Source organism: Adiantum capillus-veneris, chromosome 10 (assembly GCF_014529385.1).
Source record: "Adiantum capillus-veneris isolate H3 chromosome 10, ASM1452938v2, whole genome shotgun sequence".
In the NCBI taxonomy this organism is placed as follows: Eukaryota; Viridiplantae; Streptophyta; class Polypodiopsida; order Polypodiales; family Pteridaceae; genus Adiantum; species Adiantum capillus-veneris.
Window position 1 is genome coordinate 131,885,430 of NC_140940.1, and position 21,043 is coordinate 131,906,472.

The window sequence follows — 21,043 nt, forward strand, 5'->3', positions numbered from 1 at the left end:
TGAGCTACGCTTCTTGGGTCCCCTGCCCTATTGGGGGTGTGGTTCCCACGGTTGCCCCTCGAGGGTGTAATGTGCAACAATGTTCAACAATGTACAGTTGTAAATACATGGTGTGTATAATTTCTCCCTACTTCCTTCCCCGCGCTGATGGTTTTTTTTTTTGTTTTCGAATGGGTGTGTGAGCTATCCAAAAAAGGACCAGTATGTGCATGATTAGAGCTTGTGTGATGTGTAGTAGTATGATTGTACACACGAAAAGGGTAGGGACTTCAATAAGCAGAAGAAGGATCTCTTTACGCGAGGTCCGGCCGCTGCGATTCCTAAAGAGAGCAGGGACGACCATGACAAGCGCACTTAGCAACAGTGCGTCGGTGTAAGTTCCTTTCTTACACGTTGAGAACGAGAGCGCCCATATCAGTGAGCCCCTCACAAAAGCTCTCTCTCTCTCTCTCTCTCTCTCTCTCTGGGCGATCGCCTACCTTCACATGGATTAATGATTGATCATCAGGCAATCTCTTTCTGATCACGCGCGTGCATATTCTCTCTCTCTCTCTCTCACACACACACACACGCAAGACCACTGGTATAAGAGCCCCCCTGCCGCCTGTCAGTTCCATCCAACTCCTACTACCACCACCACCCAATCATTCAAAGGCAATAATATAACACTCCATTATCTGAATTAGTTCCAAACATCATTGCCTATTCCTCCTTCACTTTCGATGGCGCCCTCTTTAAAAGCAGATGAGGAGAGCGGAGCTTCTCCTCTGCATGTCATGAACATTATGGGCATGCATAATGAGGCGGCGGCCGCCCTTGCGGAGGCTGGCGGGCTCATGCAAGCTAATTCATCCTACTTCCTTGACTCTGAGGTGGATGATGATGGCCGGCCCAAGCGCACAGGTAACCTTCATTCCAACTGGCAACACTGCATGAAGTAGCAAACCTCATTTCTTTGTAGGCAAAACTCAAGCAATTAGCACCTAAAGAGCATAGCGCAGTTGGTTGAGCATTTGAAATGTAGCTGCAATGTAGCTGCTAACGGTGAAAATTTAAAAATAAAACTCTAAGCATTCATCTACAGCTGCAGAGCCATTACATTGTGCATGTATATCGAGTAAGCAACAAACTTTTCAGGCTCTTACTGAGCATTCACTGGCAAAAGCCTAAGCATCCAAAACTTTGAAGAACATTAAGCGCGTGGCACCACTAGAGATGGGTTTATGTCCCTCAAAGGCATGCACACATAGATATGCAACAGGTGTTGCCTCCACTCGCAAGACCAGACGGTGACTCTTTATTTGCAAATGCATTTGCATGTGCAGACTCAAGTGTGCCTGAGTTTGCATCATTAGCTCCATACACTATCATACAACAAGGAAGGCTTCAATCAACCAAAAAGGTGAATGCCTGCTGAGATCGAATGCTACCTATGGTTTTATGATAGCAAATTTTCTCTTTTCATAGGTACATTCTGGACAGCATCAGCCCACATCATCACAGCGGTCATCGGATCCGGTGTTCTATCACTGGCATGGAGTATGGCCAAGCTCGGGTGGATCGCAGGACCCATCTGCCTACTCTTATTTGCTGCGATTACCTATTACACTTCATTGCTGCTTGCAGACTGCTACCGATCGCCATCTTCCTCGATATCATCATCGACTGGCAGCATGATAGAAAAGCGCAACTACACTTACATGGATGCAGTTCAGTCCAATTTGGGTAAGCCTGCACTCATCACTTGCTCCTAAAACAATTAAACGTGACCAAATTGAATTGAGGAAGTTCAAACAAATGTGCAAAAACACAACGATATATATATATACCGCCTTATAAATGCTACTGGAAACCGTAGAATAGGAACACATGAAAGCATAAAAACAATCACATTAAGGCATGCAATGAGCGGGCACAACCGCCTTCAAACTTGCTTAAGCTGTGACTAATTCAGGACATCGAATCATGTGCAGGACCAATCCAAACAAAATTGTGTGCAATCGTACAATACACAAATTTTGCCGGTACTGCAATCGGATACACCATTACAGCATCCATTAGTATGGTGTAAGTTCTCTTTGTCCATGGTGCCATCACATTCCTTGCAAAATCAAAGGCTAGCTCTAAATGGTAGTGTTTGAATCAACTCTTTCCTTGATTTCACAGCGCCATTGCAAGGTCCAATTGCTTCCACAAAGAAGGTCACCACTCACCATGCTTCACTTCGACATACCCTTACATGCTTCTATTTGGAGGAATCCAAGTGTTTCTCTCACAAATCCCTACATTTAGCAAGCTCTGGTGGCTTTCCATTGTTGCTGCTGTTATGTCATTCTCTTACTCTTCCATTGGCGTGGGCCTTGGCGTAGGCAAAGTTGCCACAGGTTCTGCTCCTCTCTCTCTCTCTCTCTCTCTCTCTCTCTCTCTCTCTCTCTCACACACACACACACACACACACATACACACAACAGGTCGTTGGACAATGAATATACCTTTGAGGTCTCTTGGGATTGGAAACTTCTCTTCTCATGGGTGGGTGTGTGTGTCTCTGAATACGAAGAGGAAATTGGAAATTGGAATAACCTTTCTATCACCCGAGTGTGGTAGATTGGTTATCCCAATCCCCATCCCCTCTTGAATAAGAGATCTTGAGTTCAACACTGGTCGGATAGATCTTTGAGGTCTCTTGGGGGATTGTTCCTACAACGTTAAAAACCTCTCTCTCTCTCTCTCTCTCTCTCTCTCTCTCTCTTTTACTGTTGTTTCTGTCATAATCAGAGGGGAGGCATATACAAGGCACACTTTGGGGATTGTTTCATACGGGTGAGAAATTTCAAACTGGAGACATATGGCCGATCTTTCAAGCACTTGGGAACATTGCTTTTGCATACTCCTACTCCATGATCCTTATTGAAATCCAGGTAATTACTGTAGCTAGAACACTAAGAATCACCTTATTACAATTTAGAATTATGATGCCCGATAAGAACGGCGCTAATTATAAGTCCTTCATGTTGAATACAGGATACTGTGAAATCTCCTCCTCCAGAAAATGAGACCATGAAGAAGGCCAATCTAATGGGAGTCTCCACGACTACAATCTTCTACCTGCTGTGCAGTTGCATCGGCTATGCCACTTTTGGAGACCAGGCCCCTGGAAATCTTCTCACAGGCTTTGGTTTCTACGAGCCATATTGGCTTGTTGACTTTGCCAATGTTTGCGTAGTAGTGCACCTTGTGGGAGCATTCCAGGTACTGTGCTCTCTCTTGAATAAACGCTATGTTGGGCATATTGGCATCTCTATATAATGCAACGTTTCCCCTTTTATAGCTAGTTTAGTCTCACATTCACCCTAACAGAAAGATCCCCACTAACATAAGTCAGAGCCCAACAGCAAGTGTAGAATTAGGTATCAATATATATTCACACACGGGCACACGCGCGCATCCATATACACACACAAGCATACAAAGATACAAAGGTCTGCACAGACAGTTTCTTTCAAATAATCTCTATCATGGTAGAACTTGACTTTGAATTCAATCTTACAGGTGTTTAGTCAGCCACTTTTCGCATTTGTGGAAGACTGGGTGTCTCTTTCCTATCCTAAAAGCCAGGCAATTCACAAGCACTGCAAGATAAACCTCCCATTCTATGGACCTGCATGTAAGTTGAACCTCTTCAGATTGGTCTGGAGAACTACATTTGTAATCTTTACCACTTTGGCCTCCATGCTTCTGCCCTTTTTCAACGACATACTCGGCGTATTGGGTGCCCTAGCATTCTGGCCTCTCACAGTTTATTTCCCAATCGAGATGCATATTGCTCGTCACAACACACCAAGATGGAGTCGAAAGTGGATATGCCTGCAATCTCTGAGTATTGTTTGCTTGTTGGTATCCATAGCAGCTCTTGTTGGATCATTCGAAGGTATGGCAGAGGATCTCAAAGTATATAAGCCTTTCCAAGGACATGCTTGATAAGATTTGGGAGCCACCAGTTGCTTTCCACTAATTTTTGTTTGTCGGCCTACTGTTGACATGGACAATGGCCCTTTCTCATGCTGTTGCCACGGCAGCATGACTATCTCGGACTCCAATTGTCCTCATCTAGAGACTAAAGTATCAACCAAACTAAAGCACAATCCTGTTGAAGTACCAAAACTAACAATCACACAACCTTCTCAAGCATCCTCAACCAGATGAGATAAAAGCCATACCTTGTGAGCAACCACAGGAGTAGACTTTAGAGAAGGCATAAAGAGCTGTTTGACTAACAAGTATTCTTATGCAACTTGTGATCACAAAAGATTTGGTCATGAATTCAAAGTTCGCAAGTAAAAACCAAATAACTGATCAAGGAGCTTACACCGTCTTCGACAGTACATCCTACAATGATCATACACTATCAGCCATGGTACATCCTACAATTCGCTAGACTCAGTAGCACAAGGAACCATTGTAGCTTCATTTAACTCCTCGTACTGAGAAACTCCTTCTTTTGCAGTTCTTCGATTGCCAACCCTATATATACTTAATGAAATCAGAGAATTCTGAACCAAGTCTGTGTCCATCCATTTAAAAACGAAGTTTAAACACACATGGAATGCCATTCAATATCCAGCCACAATTCATGTTAACTTATATGAGCATGGAAATAAACAACAGAAAGTAAAAGCACTGCTATGAATAAAGAATCAACAGAACGAAGCAAACCTTTATTTGTTGAAATTGCTCTCAGCTTCCCTTTCAACTGAAAATGCCAAAGATCAAACACATCAACTACGTCCTTGAAGAACATATACTGCCACACCTACCAAATTGTTCCATAAACAAGACAAGTTCACAGCAGTGTTTGGAAAAGTATTGACAAATCAATTGAGAGGAAAGAAGAGGGAGAAAATCCACTTGGAAATTCACAAAAAATAGTATAAAATTGCAAAAAATCCTGTATATTTTGCAAAAGTTCCTAGCCCGAATTTCTTTGAAGGAATTTATGTATGTTTTGAGAAAATGTTTTTTTCCCAAACAGTAGTTCATAGGTGTGATAATCCTGCGTTGAAATTTTGCTACCCATTAAGAATGCCATCCCATCGCACAAACCTCCTCACTGTTGAACAATCTTCTGCTACAGAGTTTCACATGCCACGCGCACATGGCTTTATGTGCCATGTGGACATGCTTAGAGCCAAGGTTTGTCTATTGAGTCCAAGGGATTTTGTTCCAGGAAATTTGTGAGCCTGTTCACAAGACCTGTATGTCAAGACAAGTCTACTAAGTTAGGTTTTTCCATTTCGGAAAGTTCTTGTTTAAATGGTGTACGTGTGTTTGACCGTTGCTAATATACTTAGGTGGGCATCTGGCAACACTAACATGTAGCTTAGGGTAAATGCAGCATATGGGTCTAGTTCCAAGGTCAAATGCATCACTAGGTTGGGAGATGCGGGCCTCAAAGTACCCTAAAACTCTGTGTGCGCACATTTGTGCAGTTTTGAAGGGCAAGTCAGTTGACATGCCCTTTGAGATTCGGGGCCACAAAGTTTGAGGAATTGCTTCCGCAAACTTTGAGGCTAGTGCACCAAACTCCAATGCTATTTTTCCTCACACTTAGCTTTGTGTGTGAGAATTCTGGTTCTCACACACAAAGCTGGTGGTGACTTGCGGTCTTCTAGGTTTAAAAGCCACAATGAAAGCAGGCCCTGTCTCTCTCATTCTCTCGTTCTGGGGGGTGAGAAATCTGAAGTGCTCTTGCATTTTCAGAAGCAGCAACATCTGTGTTATGGCGGCCATCTTCAGCTCCAGATTCAGCCCCGCTTCCGGGCCAATGGGAATGGCAGGTCCAGGTGTCTAAAGTGTGGGAATGGTGTCTCGGGATGTAGTGTTTGAGGTGCTCTATGAGCCAGTCCAGACGGCTCCTCAAACGGAGCTATGGTGTGAAAGATAGAGCTATCTAAAGTTGGAAGGCTTTGCAGATCCTCGACGGATAGGGCAAGAAGGGGACAGGTGGGCAAAGCTAGAGTGAGCGGATAGGGTTGAAGTGTTGAGTTGTGGAGCATGCCGGTCTTTCCGGATCGTCAATCGGAGCTCGTACCGGTGAGATATTGCCAATTGAAGATTCACCAGGGGCTAGTTGTGGGGCACTTTGACCGCATTGGTAGGCGAACCATCTGGTCTATTTTTGGGGCTCGACCAGGTTCTAGAGGGTAGTATGCACTATGTGGAGTTTGTTGGAATCAACAGTTTGACGATTAAAGTCACAATTGGCAAGATACTGATGGTTGAAGTTTGGGATAGTTGGCAGTGAGAAGGTGACAGATGGTTTTTGCCCATTTTTGTCATTTGGGTTTGCGATCTCAATGATGTTGCAGTGCGGAGCCGATGGTGGGGATCAAAGCCGGTAATGTGGGCTCTCGATAGGATTTTGCAAAATGCTTATTGGATCAATGAGCAATGAACAGGAGCCACTCAATGGAGGGATAGGAGAAAGTGTTTTGCATTGAGGCTTTTTTGAGGTTTTTGAGAGTCGGTGCATCGGAGCCTGCCACGTGGTCACTGCAGATATCCCATATGCGGGGGCAAGGCCGGAGAAAGGGTATAAGGGCTAGACTGTGAGCTCATTGAGGGTAACACTTGGGAGAGAGAGAGAGAGAGCTCTTGAGTATTGGCTATGTGGTGCTGGGCGGCTGCTGCTGCGCAAGAGTTTGGGCGGCGCGGTGTCAAAGAGTTGGCGGTCTTGCCAGGAAGGCGTCGGGCCTCTAGCTGCGAGGGTTTGTGGGGAGACTATGAAGGCTTTCACTTAAGTAAGCTTAGTGTTTGTAGCACATACATTGTGTGTAGCCATTGGAATCTTACACGCACACACACATACGCACACGTAAAACCCTCTAAACAAAACAAAGATGAAAACATCAAGGCTTTGATCATATCTAATCAAAGGTAAGATGAAAGGGTTCACTGATGCATTTATAGTAGCAAGTCGTTGTACTCCAAATAGACTACGAATGGTTCTTTGAAACTGTAACTTAGTGCTTACAAAGATGTAGATGTTTTGCCTAGTGATAGGAGTGAGCCGTGTGTACAAGTCTTCTTGGTTCATAGTAATATTAAGAAAGCAAGACTCAACCCCTAAAAGAGAATAAATATGTGCACATCGAAAGAATTAGAGTAGTCTAGTAGTGGCAAAATAAGAGGACATGGAGAAAGAAGAATTTCTTGCAGTCTTTCCGGCCCAAAGAGTAACACAATTCTCTGCTGGAAGTGGATTTTACAGCTAATACAAACGTTAATCCTAATATTTTGCACAAAGTGAAAGGGTTGAAAGGTTACACCATTGGGATTATTCATCTAAGAAATTAGTTTAAAAAGCAGTCAAACAATGGAGGAAAGAGATAAGAGAGACAACCAACACACAAAGACCCACACAAGCTCAAGCCAAAGAAGTGAAGCACACCTCAAGACTTTGTGGTCTTGTAGCCAACTTGATGAAGTAGAAGATGAGTAGAAGTACACAACACCGTTTATAAGCCACCAACAATGCATCTTTATTGATGAAAGAAGGTTACATAGAGTATATGAGTATTACAAGTGAGGAGATAAAAGGCTTGAGACGTTAAGTAGCAAGCTCAAGATGTGTTGGGCTGAAATTGAGAGAGTTTCACTCAAGGAGATGGCTAGGAGGTTGGGTGATGGCTTGATTATGGGGATTGCTTAAGCGCTTGATTGCTTGATGGTTTTCTTGATGCCCAAGTGACGGGCAAGAGGCTCTATTTATAGGTGAAGTTGCCCCTTGAAGAAGATATTTGCTTAGAAATATCCAAGGGATTTGTGTGACAAGTGTCTATCTTTTCAAAATATCTTCAAAGTTTTTAGATCTTTCTCTTCAAGAAAATATCTAGAGGTTCTTCTAAACCTTTCTCCAAATATCTTCTCCTTGCTGCCACATGTCAAGGGTTAAGCCTCCAAGAGTTGTTGAGATATGGTTGAAACATGTGCATAAAGTAGCTTTAAAAATTGAGAGAGAGCTTGGCATACATCATGGATGACATCAAACAAACTCGTAACCATTTTTCTAAGGGATTTTTCTAGGTCCATAATTACTCCGAAGTGCACCTGTAGGATGACACCTCATGAGGTATACTATGACTAAGGCCACTTTTGACCATGCTACACATGTCATATGCCACCTAGGATGCCTAGTAGATAGGAGGTATGTTTTATAGGCTCATTTCATCATGGCTCCAAGAAGAGGTTCACAAAGAAGCCCGGGATCATGACGAAGCCCATTCCCAACAAGAGTGACACATCAGACTTCGACTAGCTTTTTGCATGCTAAATAGAAAATGCATATACTTATGCACACTTAAGGCATACACATAAAATCCATAATATTGTAGGGCTTAGCTTCCGTTCCCACTATGCACGTGCCACGGCACGACATCGGCCCCGGCGGATGGATGGTGGTGGTGTTCGACGTTGCTGGTGGCGCCAGTGTTGCTAATTGGACTATTTTCTTATTTTTAATGATTAATTTCTTTTTCTAGGATATTTTTTTGTGTACACTAAGAACTGTTAAAAGATTGTAGCTACAAGAAATGCCATCAAGAACGGACAACTCTGATGTGTCATTTGATGGGTGACGGTACAACATCGCGAAGGAGTTTCCGTAAGTTCGGTGGAAAGGGCCGGGTTACGAGTGCCCCTGATGCGTCACATGATGGGTGACGGGTGCATCAGAAAGGGGGGCATTCCATAGGCTGAGGAGGAAATCCGAACTAAGTAAGAAAATACGTGTAAGAACGCAAGCACAAGAATAAAGATGGGTTCAAAGAAGCTTTTTACAAAAAGCAAGAACCTTCGCGGGAGGGCGGATGCTTTCCCGCGAGGAAGCTATGTCTGCATTGCATCTGTGCCGTGTTCTGCACCCGGGGACGCCTGGAATGTGCTTGTGTAGCATTAGTTTTTAACTCAAGGAGTCGTTTTTAAAAGTTTGAACAGGTTCACACTTTATTTTAAAAGTGGCCGGCCACTTTTAAGTGATCGGTCCCTTTTATTAATAAAATAAAGCAACCCCAAATCCTTACGTTAAAAAAAAAAACCTACGCAAGCTGTACGGATGGGCTGAAAACAGCGATCTCTCTCTCTCCTCTCTCTAGAAGCGCCAGAGCTTCTGCTTTTGAGCCCTATTTCCGCCGGGTGCAAGAGCCTATAAAAAGGCAACAAGCGTTACAGTTTGGAGAGATCGCAAGGAGTAGCAAGAAGTGCCAGCGCTGAGGTCTGGGAGCAAAGTTTGGCGACGGGAATCTGCGAGTGTTCGGGTGACGACGGAGTACGGAGGTCGCTTTTCCAAGCAAGGAGCGACAGGTATAATTTGTCGATACGCATTGCGAGTTGTTGCTTTGTGTGGCTTGTTTTGCAAGAATCTCCCTTTTACGGGAAGTCCCTCACGAGAAGTACGGCTTCGCGCCTAAGTCCCTTACGGGAAGGTACGGCCTCGTGCCTAAGTCCTTTGCGGGAAAGAACGACCCTCGGGTCTAAGATTACAGAACGGAGGGGTTTCCTCGGGTTCTTGTGCTTGTATACGACTCTCCCTGAATAAAGAATGCTCTTGACGGGGGGGGGGGGGAGGGGGGACCAGCCCATCTTCTGGTCCCCAATACTGTGTCGATTTTCTCCTTTCTCTCACATTTGCAAAGTTATTTAATTTTCAGATTTTCAAGTGCTCGTGTATGCTCCCGTTTTGTGACAGCCAATGTGGCCGCCGGCCATTGGTCTACGCAATGATGATGTGGCAGCCCTGTAGAGGGCGCGGGTTCACACGGGCCACTGGGACCTTGATCTTTTATTGAAAATGAGGTGAGCACTAGCCCCCCTCGGGATCTTGAAGCAGAGGGAGAGAGGAGTCAACCACACCTACCAAGAGGCGGTTCTCAAGCAAACTTTCCAATTGAAAGTGGACAAGTATCACGCACTCATCGACTTGCTAAAAAAGGACCGAAGGCTCTATAAAACCAACTTTTTTGCCAATTTCAAGGGTCTTTTGGCCGAGGACCAAGGGGGTCTTTTCCAAGACCAAAGGGGCTTTTTTTTGCCTATCGTTGGCAAGAGAGCCAAGGGAACACATAGTGACCCCTGCGGGCAGAAGTGCCACGTGGTAGCAATTCGGAATCTCGCAAAATGTGCTGACAGGCTGACGTGGAAGATTGTACGGATTTTCATGTTTCACGCTCCTTGCTGACGTGGCAGAACTAAACGGAATTCCGCAAAACGTGGCAGTACTGCCCGGATACACACAGCAGTGGCATATAACGTGCCAGTCTATACGGTGGACTGATGACATGGCAAACTATTTGGACTGTCCGAGAATTGCGTTGATTGGTTGATGACGCGGCAGTTGTACGGACGTCCGCAATTCGCGTTGCTTTACCTGCTCAAAAGTGCTTGAACTGTGTGAACAAAAATTTGGAGAATACACCATGCATCCACAAAAGTGCATTATATACCAGTTTGAAACTTAGGGTGCATGTATATGAGACGCTTCATGTGAAAGTCCAAAAGCTCTTTGTACTTTGACATTGATTTAATACATAAAGAAATACCGAAAGGGGCGCCAGACTTTGGGACCAATATCTCTAGGCACGGAACTCCGTTGGGCCAGTGCAAATCTATTGTGATCTGTCAATTGTTTTGAAGTAGTTATTTGGTGCTATCGCGATTGATTCTTGACTTCGAGTGTCCAAGTCTGTTACAATGGTATCAGAGCACGGCCAATTTCTCTTCTACGGGAAATCCGAGCCCCAATTTTTTTCCCGCGGCACCTATGGCTTCACGCAAGGATCGGTCGACTCCCTTTGCATCTGGAGATGCGGGCAAGGATCACAACGAAGATTCCGGCAGAGAGTATGGTCCGCCTCGGCCTACTCGGGCGGAGCGACGAGAGATGGAGCGTCGTCAATTGATCGGCGAATCGCGATGCAACGAAGATGATGCTCAATTTTGCGAAGGACCCAAAAATTGCAAAGTATATGAGCGAGACTTCTTTTCAGGAAGTGCACGAGCAGTCGCAGAAAACCACTACACCACCCCCGAAACCCGCTCTCAAGAAACCTTCTGCTCACAAGAAATATTCAGAGAAGGAATTAGAAGAGGTGGTTGATGCACGGATTGCACAGCTTTTTGACGCACAAAGCCAAAAAGCACGGCAAAAAGCAAAAGAAAGGCACTGACTTCCCGGGTTATTTGGGTCGTCAGTCGACATTTGACAAAGCAAAGAAACAGAAGAAGCATATTCACTTTGAAGGAGTACTCAATTCTTCTTCTTCTTCTTCTGATAGTTCTTCTAGCTCTTCAGATTCGAGCGAAGAAGACAGAAAAGGTCAAAAGCGAAGCAAGAAACAACGCTTCGGAAAGGGCAAGAAAAAGGCAAAGAAGGCTAAATCTCGCCAAGAGACTGACAGTTCTACTGAGGACTCGTCTACAGACAGCTCAAATTCCGATGGGCGGAAACTTTTATGCGAACAAGAAGAATTTTTATAAAGCAAACCAGTATGACTTTCTAGAAGATAAAAGCAAGAAAGTCCGAGAGTTTAAGGAAGGTGGACACTCGATTAAATTTGATAATTTTTCAGGATACTCAGATGCTTCGAAGGCTTTGTCTTTTATACAGCAGTTTCACATCGCTTTCAGCTTCTTCTAAAAAAGACTGCGCCAGTTCAATGGCTGAAATTTAAGAAGCTTTTTATTTCTTCTTGGTTGACGCAAGAGTATGAACGAGATATACGAGCTGCTTGGAACCATCTTCGGATGACCAAGAAAGATACAATCAATGCTTACTATGAAAGATTCTGGAGCTCTTTTCTACCCGCCTCTTCAGTCAAGAAGATCTCGTTCAGAGAACAGATTGAGCGGTTTACCTTGGGTCTACCTACAGAGATCCGAGATCACTGCTTGGAGCAGAAGTCAGCTTCTATTCAGGAGTTGATGAGTCATGCGAAGCGGGGCTTTGCCATTCACTCTGGCAGTCTGACCTACCCCACAGATGAGGCCATGACACAACGAGCCGAACAGACTTCTGGGAATGGAAGTAGAAAGAAAAAGAGCAACCTAAAGAAAAAGGATGCACGACTCAAGCTTACTCCTCAGGAGCGAGCTCCATCCATCAAGGAGGGGAAGTGCTTTGGATGCGGGGAACATGGACATATCTCCGCTAAGTGCTCTAAAAAGGCACAGAAAGAACATAATGATAAGGACGACGACATGCCTAAGAGTTCGAGAGCAACTGAGGAACGTGGACGAAAAGGCAAGATGAAAACAAGACTGGTTCCAGATTGTGTGGGTACCGATCGCGACACCACGAACAAGAGTACAGAACTTTGTCGAGCTTGGGGCAAAGTGAAAGATCAAGAGGCCCTGATCTTCTTTGATGGAGGAGCCAAGGCCAACTTCATTTCACCGGAATTGGCGGCGCGGCTCGAGTTCACTCCCGATCGGATGGGACCACTTGCGGAGGCAGTTCTAGCGGCACCCGGCAGGGACGTAGCCATTACACCTGTCATCATTGGCAAACTTTGGTTGCATTGTCAAGGGTATTTGGGGCATGAGGACTTCTTCATAATGCCTTTGGAGGGTTGTGATGTTCTCTTAGGGATTCCCTGGTACCACAAGAACAACGCCGTGGTCGATTATCGGGCGAGAAAAGCGACTTTGACTACAGAGAAGGGCAGAACCATTGTACTTGATATTAAACTGAAGGGCGAGTCTGTCCCTATTGTATCAACTTCGGCCATTTCAAAATTAATGAAATCCAGTCTGTTTGTTTACTCGATCTTTATGAAAGAATTGAGCGATAAGGATAGGACAAATATGTCTAAACTTGATAAAGAACGTCAAGATTTTCTCCACTCTCACGCCGATTGCTTCTCAGAGGGCCTACTAGGCGAGTTACCACCTGAGTTACCACCTGCTCATCCTGAAGATCATACCATTGATCTGAAACCTGGAAGCACACCATCGAACCGGCCACCTTACCGTGTGAGCCGAGCACAGAATGAAGAGATTATGAACCAAGTGAAAGACCTCTTAAATAAGGGTCTTGTCCAACCTAGTACTTCACCGTATTGCTCTCCAGTGTTGTTGGTTTTGAAGAAAGACGGATCTTGGAGAATATGCATCGATTATAGAGCTCTCAACAAAATCACCATGAAGAACAAATTTCCGATTCCTAGGATCGATGATATACTTGACAGATTACAGGGATCCTCGTGCTTTAGCAGGATTGACCTGAAGAGTGGATATCATCATATCCAAATCGCGCCGTGAGACGCCTACAAGACAGCCTTTCGGACTACTTTTGGGTTATTTGAGTTTTTGGTGATGCCTTTTGGCTTAACCAATGCTCCTGCGACATTTAACCGGATAATTTTTCGAGAGTACAGGCTATTTGTTGGCACTTTCTTTGACGACATCATTGTTTTCTCCGAGAATGAGGCAAAACACAGAGATCATCTACTTCAGGTCTTTCAGGCATTACGAGATCACAAGTTAGTGATTAGTGCAAAGAAAAGTGAATTTTTCCTACCAGAGATACACTTTTTGGGACACATTGTCTCAGCGGCGGCAGGATTGCAAAATGGATCCGGCCAAGATAGAGACTATACGTGATTGGCCCGATTTAAAGAATGTCCATGAAGTTAGAAGCTTCTTGGGACTGTGTTCGTACTACAGGCGGTTCATACGAAAGTTTGCAGAGGTTGCTTCCCCTTTGCATATCTTGACACAGAAAGGAGTCCCTTTCTCGTGGGGATCCACAAAGGTGACTACCTTTCATACATTGAAAGAGAAATTGACTACGGGACCAGTTTTGACTTTGTCGGACTTGCAGAAGTCATTTGAAGTATATTGTGATGCTTGTGGTCGTAGTCTGGATGCGGTCTTAATGCAAGAAGGCCATGTCATTGCTTACGAGAGCCGATTGTTCTCTAGGCCGAAGATGACAGCACAGATTTATGAGAAAAAGCTTTTGGCGGTTATCCATGCTCTAACTCAGTGGCGGCATTACCTACTCGGAGCGGATTTTACTGTCTTTACAGACCATCAAAGTTTGCGTTACTTCTTGTCACAGAAGCAGCTTTCGGAAAAGCAGATGCGGTGGGCAAACATCTTGTCACAGTTTCACTTCCAGATTGTCCATGTGCAGGACAGAAGAATGTGGTGGCAGATACTTTGTCTCGAGTTGGTTCTGGCTATTTCCGCGATACATCATAGGAGCTTTGAGGATATGATCGACCAGTATGCCACAGATACAGATTTTGCGGATATTTTCACACGGATACGGGATGGGGAGACAGTAGCAGGATACTCCATTCAGGAAGGCTACTTAATGAGAAAAACAATGTTGTGCGTTACACAGCCGTTGAGGGAAAAGGTTATGACTGAATGCCACTCTCCACCTTTTACGGGTCACCGCGGCATTGCTACCACCATGAAGGGGGTAGAGAGATACTTCTTTTGGCCGAGACTCAAAAAGAAAGTGAAAGAGTTTGTGCGCAGTTGCTTAGTATGCCAGAAGGTCAAGTTCGACAGACATAAGGCACAGGGATTGTTACAGCCTTTACCCATACCCACCCGCCCCTGGGAAAGTATTGCAATGGATTTCATTTTTGATCTCCCGAGAACACAGAGTGGTCACGATGGTATCTGGACTGTTATTGACAGATTTAGCAAACAGGCTCATTTCATTCTAGTGAAGAAAACAATCAAGCCGGATCACTTAACGAGACTGTTTGTGGCCTAGATCTTCAGATTACATGGCACGCCTGAGACGATTGTCTCCGACAGAGACCCCAGATTTACGAGTTTGTTTTGGAAGGCAATTTGGGAGAACATTGGCACGCAGTTGCAATTCTCGTCATCGTTCTACCCGCAGACTGATAGGCAATCTGAGATTGCAAATTCACTGGTTCTAGATTTATTGAAGTCTTATATCTCATATCAGAAGACTCAATGGGAAAAGTACTTACCTTTGGTGGAATTTGCCTACAATAACACGATACACTCTTCTATGGGGAAGGCGCCATTTGAGATTGTTGAAGGTGTTGCGAAGGTCCCACCCTTCCTAAGCACGAAAGATAAGATTTTTGAAGCGGATGAATATACGCGAGATTTGGATACGGCTTTTGCCAAGGTTCGCGAGACTTTGCAGAAGTCTCAAGAACGACAGAAAAAGGCAGCGGATCGCCATTGTCGTGAAATTGAAGGAGGATGATTGGGTGCTCTTACGTTTTGAGAAGGCACGCCAAGAAAAAGGGAAAGGAAAGGCTTTTTCCAAAGCTTAGTATGCGATACTACGGACCTTTCCAGATCACTGAAAAGATAAATGATGTCTCCTTCCGATTGAAACTGCCAAATACTTGGAGGATTCACAATGCATTCCATGTGAGCCTCTTGAAACCTTTTAAGGGTGATGTGCCTGATGATGGGGAGCCTGATGAGCAACCCGAAGTGGAAGAAAACGAGAAGATCCTTGTTCCTGAACAGATTTTGGCACATAAGGATACAAAGAATAAAGGTAAAGTCCGAAGGCGGTTCTTGGTTAAGTTCAAGAACTATCCTGCATTGGATGCAAAGTGGATGAAGGAGGAGGACCTAGCAGATACTCCTCAGATTGTCGATGCTTTTGGTTTAGCATAGTCTATTCCAAACGGAACCCAGAATTCAGCTTGGCCGGAGATCTGGTGTAGTGGGATGCACAAGAGGGAAGTCACTCCGCTTCTTTGTCAACAGATGCCTTGATTTAGATACTAGAGTCACTGATGTCTCTTTGAGCTTCAAGGATACTGAAAGCTGATAGTATTCTGCTGTATGACTTTAATGAAATGGAATTCCTGATTATGATACTGATTTGTTCTTGACTTCTTTCAAGTGCAAGAACTAATAGACGAAATGACTACAGCATTTTGGTCTGATTGATCTCGAATAGACATGATTGCAATAGGGGTTAGTCAATCGGACATCGATGAGGTCCCGATTGGACCTAGATGCGATTGCTAGCTACATTGCCGATAAATCATGGTCTAAGATCCAAATGAATGTTGAATGTCATGTGATGTCCTGTGATGTCTAGTGATGTCCTGTGATGTCGTGTGATGTGACTGTCGATTTGGTACATGTGCTAGATGTGTGTTCCTAGTACGAAGGTACTAATACTCACTGTTTGCTAAGACGGTTTATGGCTTCTGTCGGTTTTGCAGGCGTAAGTCGATTACAATGCTTTCAAGAGGGGGGTATGTCACAAAGTGATGACGTGGCTACCGACAGCAGAAACCCTAATTTCTGCCATAAACCCTAAAATTCTTGCAAACCCTAAATTCTGCCAGGAACCCTAATCTGCAAAAACCCTAATTTTTGATTGAAACCCTAAAGTGGCTGAAACCCTAAAATTTGCCACGTGGCCAGCGTACGGATTTCCAAATTTTGCGGAACTGAAAAGCAGCCCTATGGGCGATGCAATTTGGCCGAGAGAGAGAGAGAGAGAGAGAGAGAGAGAGAGAAGAATTAACTACTTTATTTTTACTCTCTTGAGAGAGAGAGAGAGAGAGAGGAAAATTTTGCTTTTATTTTTGAAAGCTTTTGGGGCTCTGCTTTTGGGCACCCCTTGTAACCTTTAAGTAAACGGTTTAGGGCTCATTCTGCAGAGCATCTGGACGCAGAGAGTGAAATCCTAACCGCTCTTTGTACTTTGACATTGATTTAATACATAAGGAAATACCGAAAGGAGCGCCAGTCTTTGGGGCCAATATCTCTAGGCACGGAACTCCGCCGGGCCAGTGCAAATTGTGATCTGCGACTTGTTTTGTTATTTGGTGCTTCGCGATTGATTCTTGACTTGCAGTGTCCAAGTCTGTTACAGAATCATCTTCGGAAATTCCTATTTCAAAGTTCTTCATTCACACACTTAATTCATATTGAACACTGTTTCAATCATCTGGTCATCTCATCCATCAAGAAGTCTTGATGCATCTAGATCCCTGAGTGGCCATCTCATCCCGCAGGAACTCTTGATGCGCTCACCACAGTATCCAATCATCTCATTCATATGGGAATCTTGATGCACTAGAATCATTCAACATGCATCATCATTCGTTCATTCAAATTTATCGCTCCTATCTCAAATCGAAAGGATATCCAATTCGTTCTTGAGCTTCCGTCGCTCTCGATGTCACCATCCCATCCTCGATTTCACATGCAAAACGGGCAAGGAGATGGCTCACCTCGTTGCAAAAGAGTGAATGTCCAGCTCCATGCTTCCCAATCCATACAGATACGAGTTCCTCATTCCTATTTTTGGTTATCTGTCACAAACAACCAGACTCTCAGTTTCATCAGTATCCATTTCAGTGTCCTTTCCAGTATCTCGTTCATCTTCTGGTCAATAGCTCTGTCCAGCTCGTTCTGCGAGTAAAGCTTTCGCTTTTCTACACTCATTTGTCCTTTCAGCTTTCCTCACGTCCTGAGAGGAGAATCAATGGCCTCACACCATCTCCAGAGAATCTCATCAATCGAGGGATCCTTCACGTGTTTCGTAAATCTCGGATCTCTGAAGTACTTGATCAATTTGGTTCCCGCGCCTGATTTCAACTGGGAGGTGTTATCTCTGTCAAATTCTCCATGAGAACCCATGTGTAATCTGGGATTCTTTATGGCTTTATGCCCTGTAAGACGGAGCGATGAAGACAGGAGCGCGCCCGATGCGCAATAAACTGATGGGAGTGGCTAATATGTAGGGGCTCGAGGAGAGTGGCTTCTTTTTATAGAATTTCCAAAATTATGCCCAAGTGCCCTGTCTACTATTTGATAGGACCAGTATGCTTTGAGAAAAGCACAAGCCTAATGCTCTGATACCACTGTCATAGGTTTGAACACCCCAAGTCTAGAAGTATCGTGACACGAGAGAGAAATACTTCACAACTTTAAATCATAGTTCAATTCGAGATGACACGGCCCGCCGTAGTTTCGTGCCGAGAGAGATTGGCCCCAAAGACTGGCGCCCCTTTTGGTATTTCTTTTATATTAATCTTTGAGCAAAGTACAACTCTCGCCGATGCTCGCTCTCAGACTCTGTGTCCAGATGCTCTGAGAAGTGAGGCCCTTAGGGCCTTCTATTCTTACAAAGGGTTGCCAAAAGCAAAGCCCTAAAAGCAGTTAAACTCAAAAGCAAACTGTCCCAAAGCAACTAGTCCTCAAAAACTGGCAAAAAGCAGCCAGCACAAATTACGAAATTCCGTACAGTTGCCACGGGTTGATGTTGACAGATATGTTCTCTTATGAGGGTTTCTCCTCTCCATATGGATGGATACATCAGATTGGAAGGAAAATTTGGCGCCCAATTTCCAAGTTCAATGACAATGACTCACTAGTAAGCTGTTGTAGAGTCTGCATGCATTTACCAAGACACCACACATAATTTTTGAAGTTTCATTTGGGAACAGCAATTGCCATCATTCCACATTCAAAGACTAAAAAGCCTTTCTCAAACATATCATTTTGTAACCATGGATCCTTTAAGGTGCAGCAGGTGAACCGAGCATTCACCGATACAGAAGCAAAGGAATCGATTGAACTAACCTTAGAATAGATCCAGCCTCCAAAAGCCTTGCAAGGAATGGAAAGTTTACCAAAGTGTGAATCTCCTTGGAAGGAAGGATGCACCCACCTTGTGACTCTGAGAGCAGCCATCAACTTACTATCTTGTAGATCCTCTTCATGGACAAACTTCGACGCAGAGGGAACAGCTTCATCTCTTATAGATGATAATTTGCCTAAGCAAAGGGGATGAAACCTTAACCCTTTCTCTGATGCTCATTCCAAAAGAGGCTGATGTCACTGATGAAGCCAGACTTAGCCTTTTTCTCCTTGATTTCTGTCACTGACCGTTTGAGCATGATTGCATGCCCATCTGAGACGGCTTGTGCGACCAGCCCACATTGTCTAAGCTTGCATCTGTGTAAAAAAGAGTAGGTGTCCAAGCAGTCTGTCTTTATAGAATTCACAACGAGATCAATCTTCATGTCCGCGTGCATGTTTCCATGCGCAATAGTTATCAGTCAGGAATTTTCCCGCTGCATGTTTCTTCCACCATCCATTGCTCCTGCATTCATCGCCAAGGGGGCAAGATACATCCAACAGAGGAAGATATCTGAATCACAACTCAGAGGCTACACCGCACTGTAGCGGCCGCCGCAGAGAAGGAGATGACATCACTAGAGCTGTTTATCAGCTCCATGGTCCTCCTTCCTTTGAGATTCACCCTGCAAATGCATCACGAATTTAGCTTTATGAGGCTGGTGTCACACTGGGGCGGGCAAAAGCGTCCCATGCTGAGATGGTGCCCGTATATTGGCTGGGGCGAAAAGTAACACATGGCCGCGAGACCCTGTCAAAGGGACGGCCTTGCATGCCCGCCCAAGTTTCTAAAGGTGCGGCCATCTGACAAAAAGCAAGGCGCTAATGGCAACGATTCGATTTGAACTTTGCTCGTCAGCGTGAGAGCCAGTAGCTCTACCAAGTGGCCAAAGCTGGTTTGTTGAAACTGATGGACACTTTTTTAACTAAAGCCAAGTGTGACATGAAAGGGACGGCCATGCTCGTGAAAGAAGGGGGGACGCCCGTCCCAGTGTGACACCAGCCTGAGGTGAAAGTCATGGTGGCTAGAGAGCCATGCCACTTGGCCAGCCACTTAAAAAAGCCTACTAGTGCTGCATTGCGATGATCTCTTGCAGCAAGCCACAGCATTGAAGACTATAGTGTAGCCAACTTTATAGTTGTAGCTAACTTCGTGCACTAATTTTTGGAAGCTACGAAGTCGAAGCAGCACAAAGATAGCCAACCAGTGTTCGAGAAAAATTATTTTCACAAACATACAAAACTCCCTTTAGGGTAGATTCAAAGAGGAAATTTTGCAAAATAGCCAGTAGGTGATTCAAACAGTAGGCAAAAATTAGCAGGAGAATCAAGGAAATTCGTTGCAGCAGCGACTCGAAGCAGCACAAAGATAGCCAACCAGTGTTCGAGAAAAATTATTTTCACAAACATACAAAACTCCCTTTAGGGTAGATTCAAAGAGGAAATTTTGCAAAATAGCCAGTAGGTGATTCAAACAACAGGCAAAAATTAGCAAGAGAATCAAGGAAATTCGTTGCAGCAGCGACACAGTGGTCTCGAAGGTATAATTTGTTTTTGCAAATCAAATCATTTAATGCCCTATATGATTTGATTGAACCTACTTGCTTGCTAAAATTTGTGAAGCGGGATGTGGTTCCATTGGTTTCTATTCATGAGGGTCCAATGTTGAAGTATCATGGTGAGGATGAAGAAAGCTGCACGTTCGGTTGGTGACGGTGAGGATGCATCTGTCTCTTTGGTCCGTAGGGGTAGACCTAGGAAGACCGAGGAGGAGCTCTTGGCGGCTGAGAGTAGGTGTTCGAAGAGGCTATTCGAGCTAAGTATCACTCTCCGTTTGGGGGGCGGACATAGACAGTGGCCTGCTCCCTGTGCTGAAAGAGTTCCTAGAGAAAGAGACTATTGTTGGAATGTGTTCCATCAAGCGTGGCGGAAAGGTATTCCACTTACACTTCCAAACGGTCGTGCGTATTATGTCCACATCTATTATAGCAGTCAACAAAAAGGTGAAAACATACTTGGGATGGGATAGAGAATCGCCTGTAGGTGCCATTGTTCTTTGCAGGGCACTGAAACACAAAATGTTGGCCATCTCCTGATGACATTAATAAAGGGATTGAGCTTTACACACTTCATGGGACAGATGACCTGAAGAATAAATTTTGCTTGACACACACGAATGTGTTTGATATTGCATTCATGTATTGGAAATATAGTTTGAATCACCCTATTGGTCATGACTTTCGTGGAAATTTGCACTGCATGATTAAGAGCGGTGTCGTGCAGCTCCGCTGCCATGTAGAGAAAAAGAGCAAAGAAATGCAAGCTAAGCTTCTTTGAAGCCTACACATTAAGTGAGCAGTGATCAGGG

General features: G+C 44.5%; 1 protein-coding gene and 1 long non-coding RNA gene across 5 annotated transcripts; one reads left to right on the forward strand and one right to left on the reverse strand.

Moving 5' to 3' along the window:
* Window positions 1–636: 636 nt before the first annotated feature.
* On the forward strand, window positions 637–4,562 carry LOC147449667 (amino acid permease 3-like). Its single transcript, XM_086522052.1, has 7 exons — window positions 637–903; window positions 1,468–1,725; window positions 1,974–2,067; window positions 2,167–2,384; window positions 2,779–2,921; window positions 3,025–3,252; window positions 3,553–4,562. The coding sequence occupies exons 1-7, from the start codon at window positions 723–725 to the stop codon at window positions 3,979–3,981; spliced, it is 1,551 nt and encodes a 516-aa protein (XP_086378178.1). The 5' UTR covers window positions 637–722; the 3' UTR covers window positions 3,982–4,562.
* On the reverse strand, window positions 2,649–19,341 carry LOC147449668 (uncharacterized). 4 transcript variants are annotated; one of them, XR_015189450.1, is made up of 3 exons: window positions 18,619–19,338; window positions 4,717–4,813; window positions 4,302–4,524 (listed from the first exon to the last, which is right to left on the reverse strand). It is a non-coding gene; the product is annotated as an uncharacterized LOC147449668 (long non-coding RNA). The 4 variants fall into 4 exon arrangements; XR_015189451.1 differs by having other exon boundaries at window positions 4,717–4,753; window positions 18,619–19,328; XR_015189452.1 differs by lacking the exons at window positions 4,302–4,524; window positions 18,619–19,338 and adding an exon at window positions 2,649–2,700 and having other exon boundaries at window positions 4,717–7,444.
* Window positions 19,342–21,043: the final 1,702 nt, after the last annotated feature.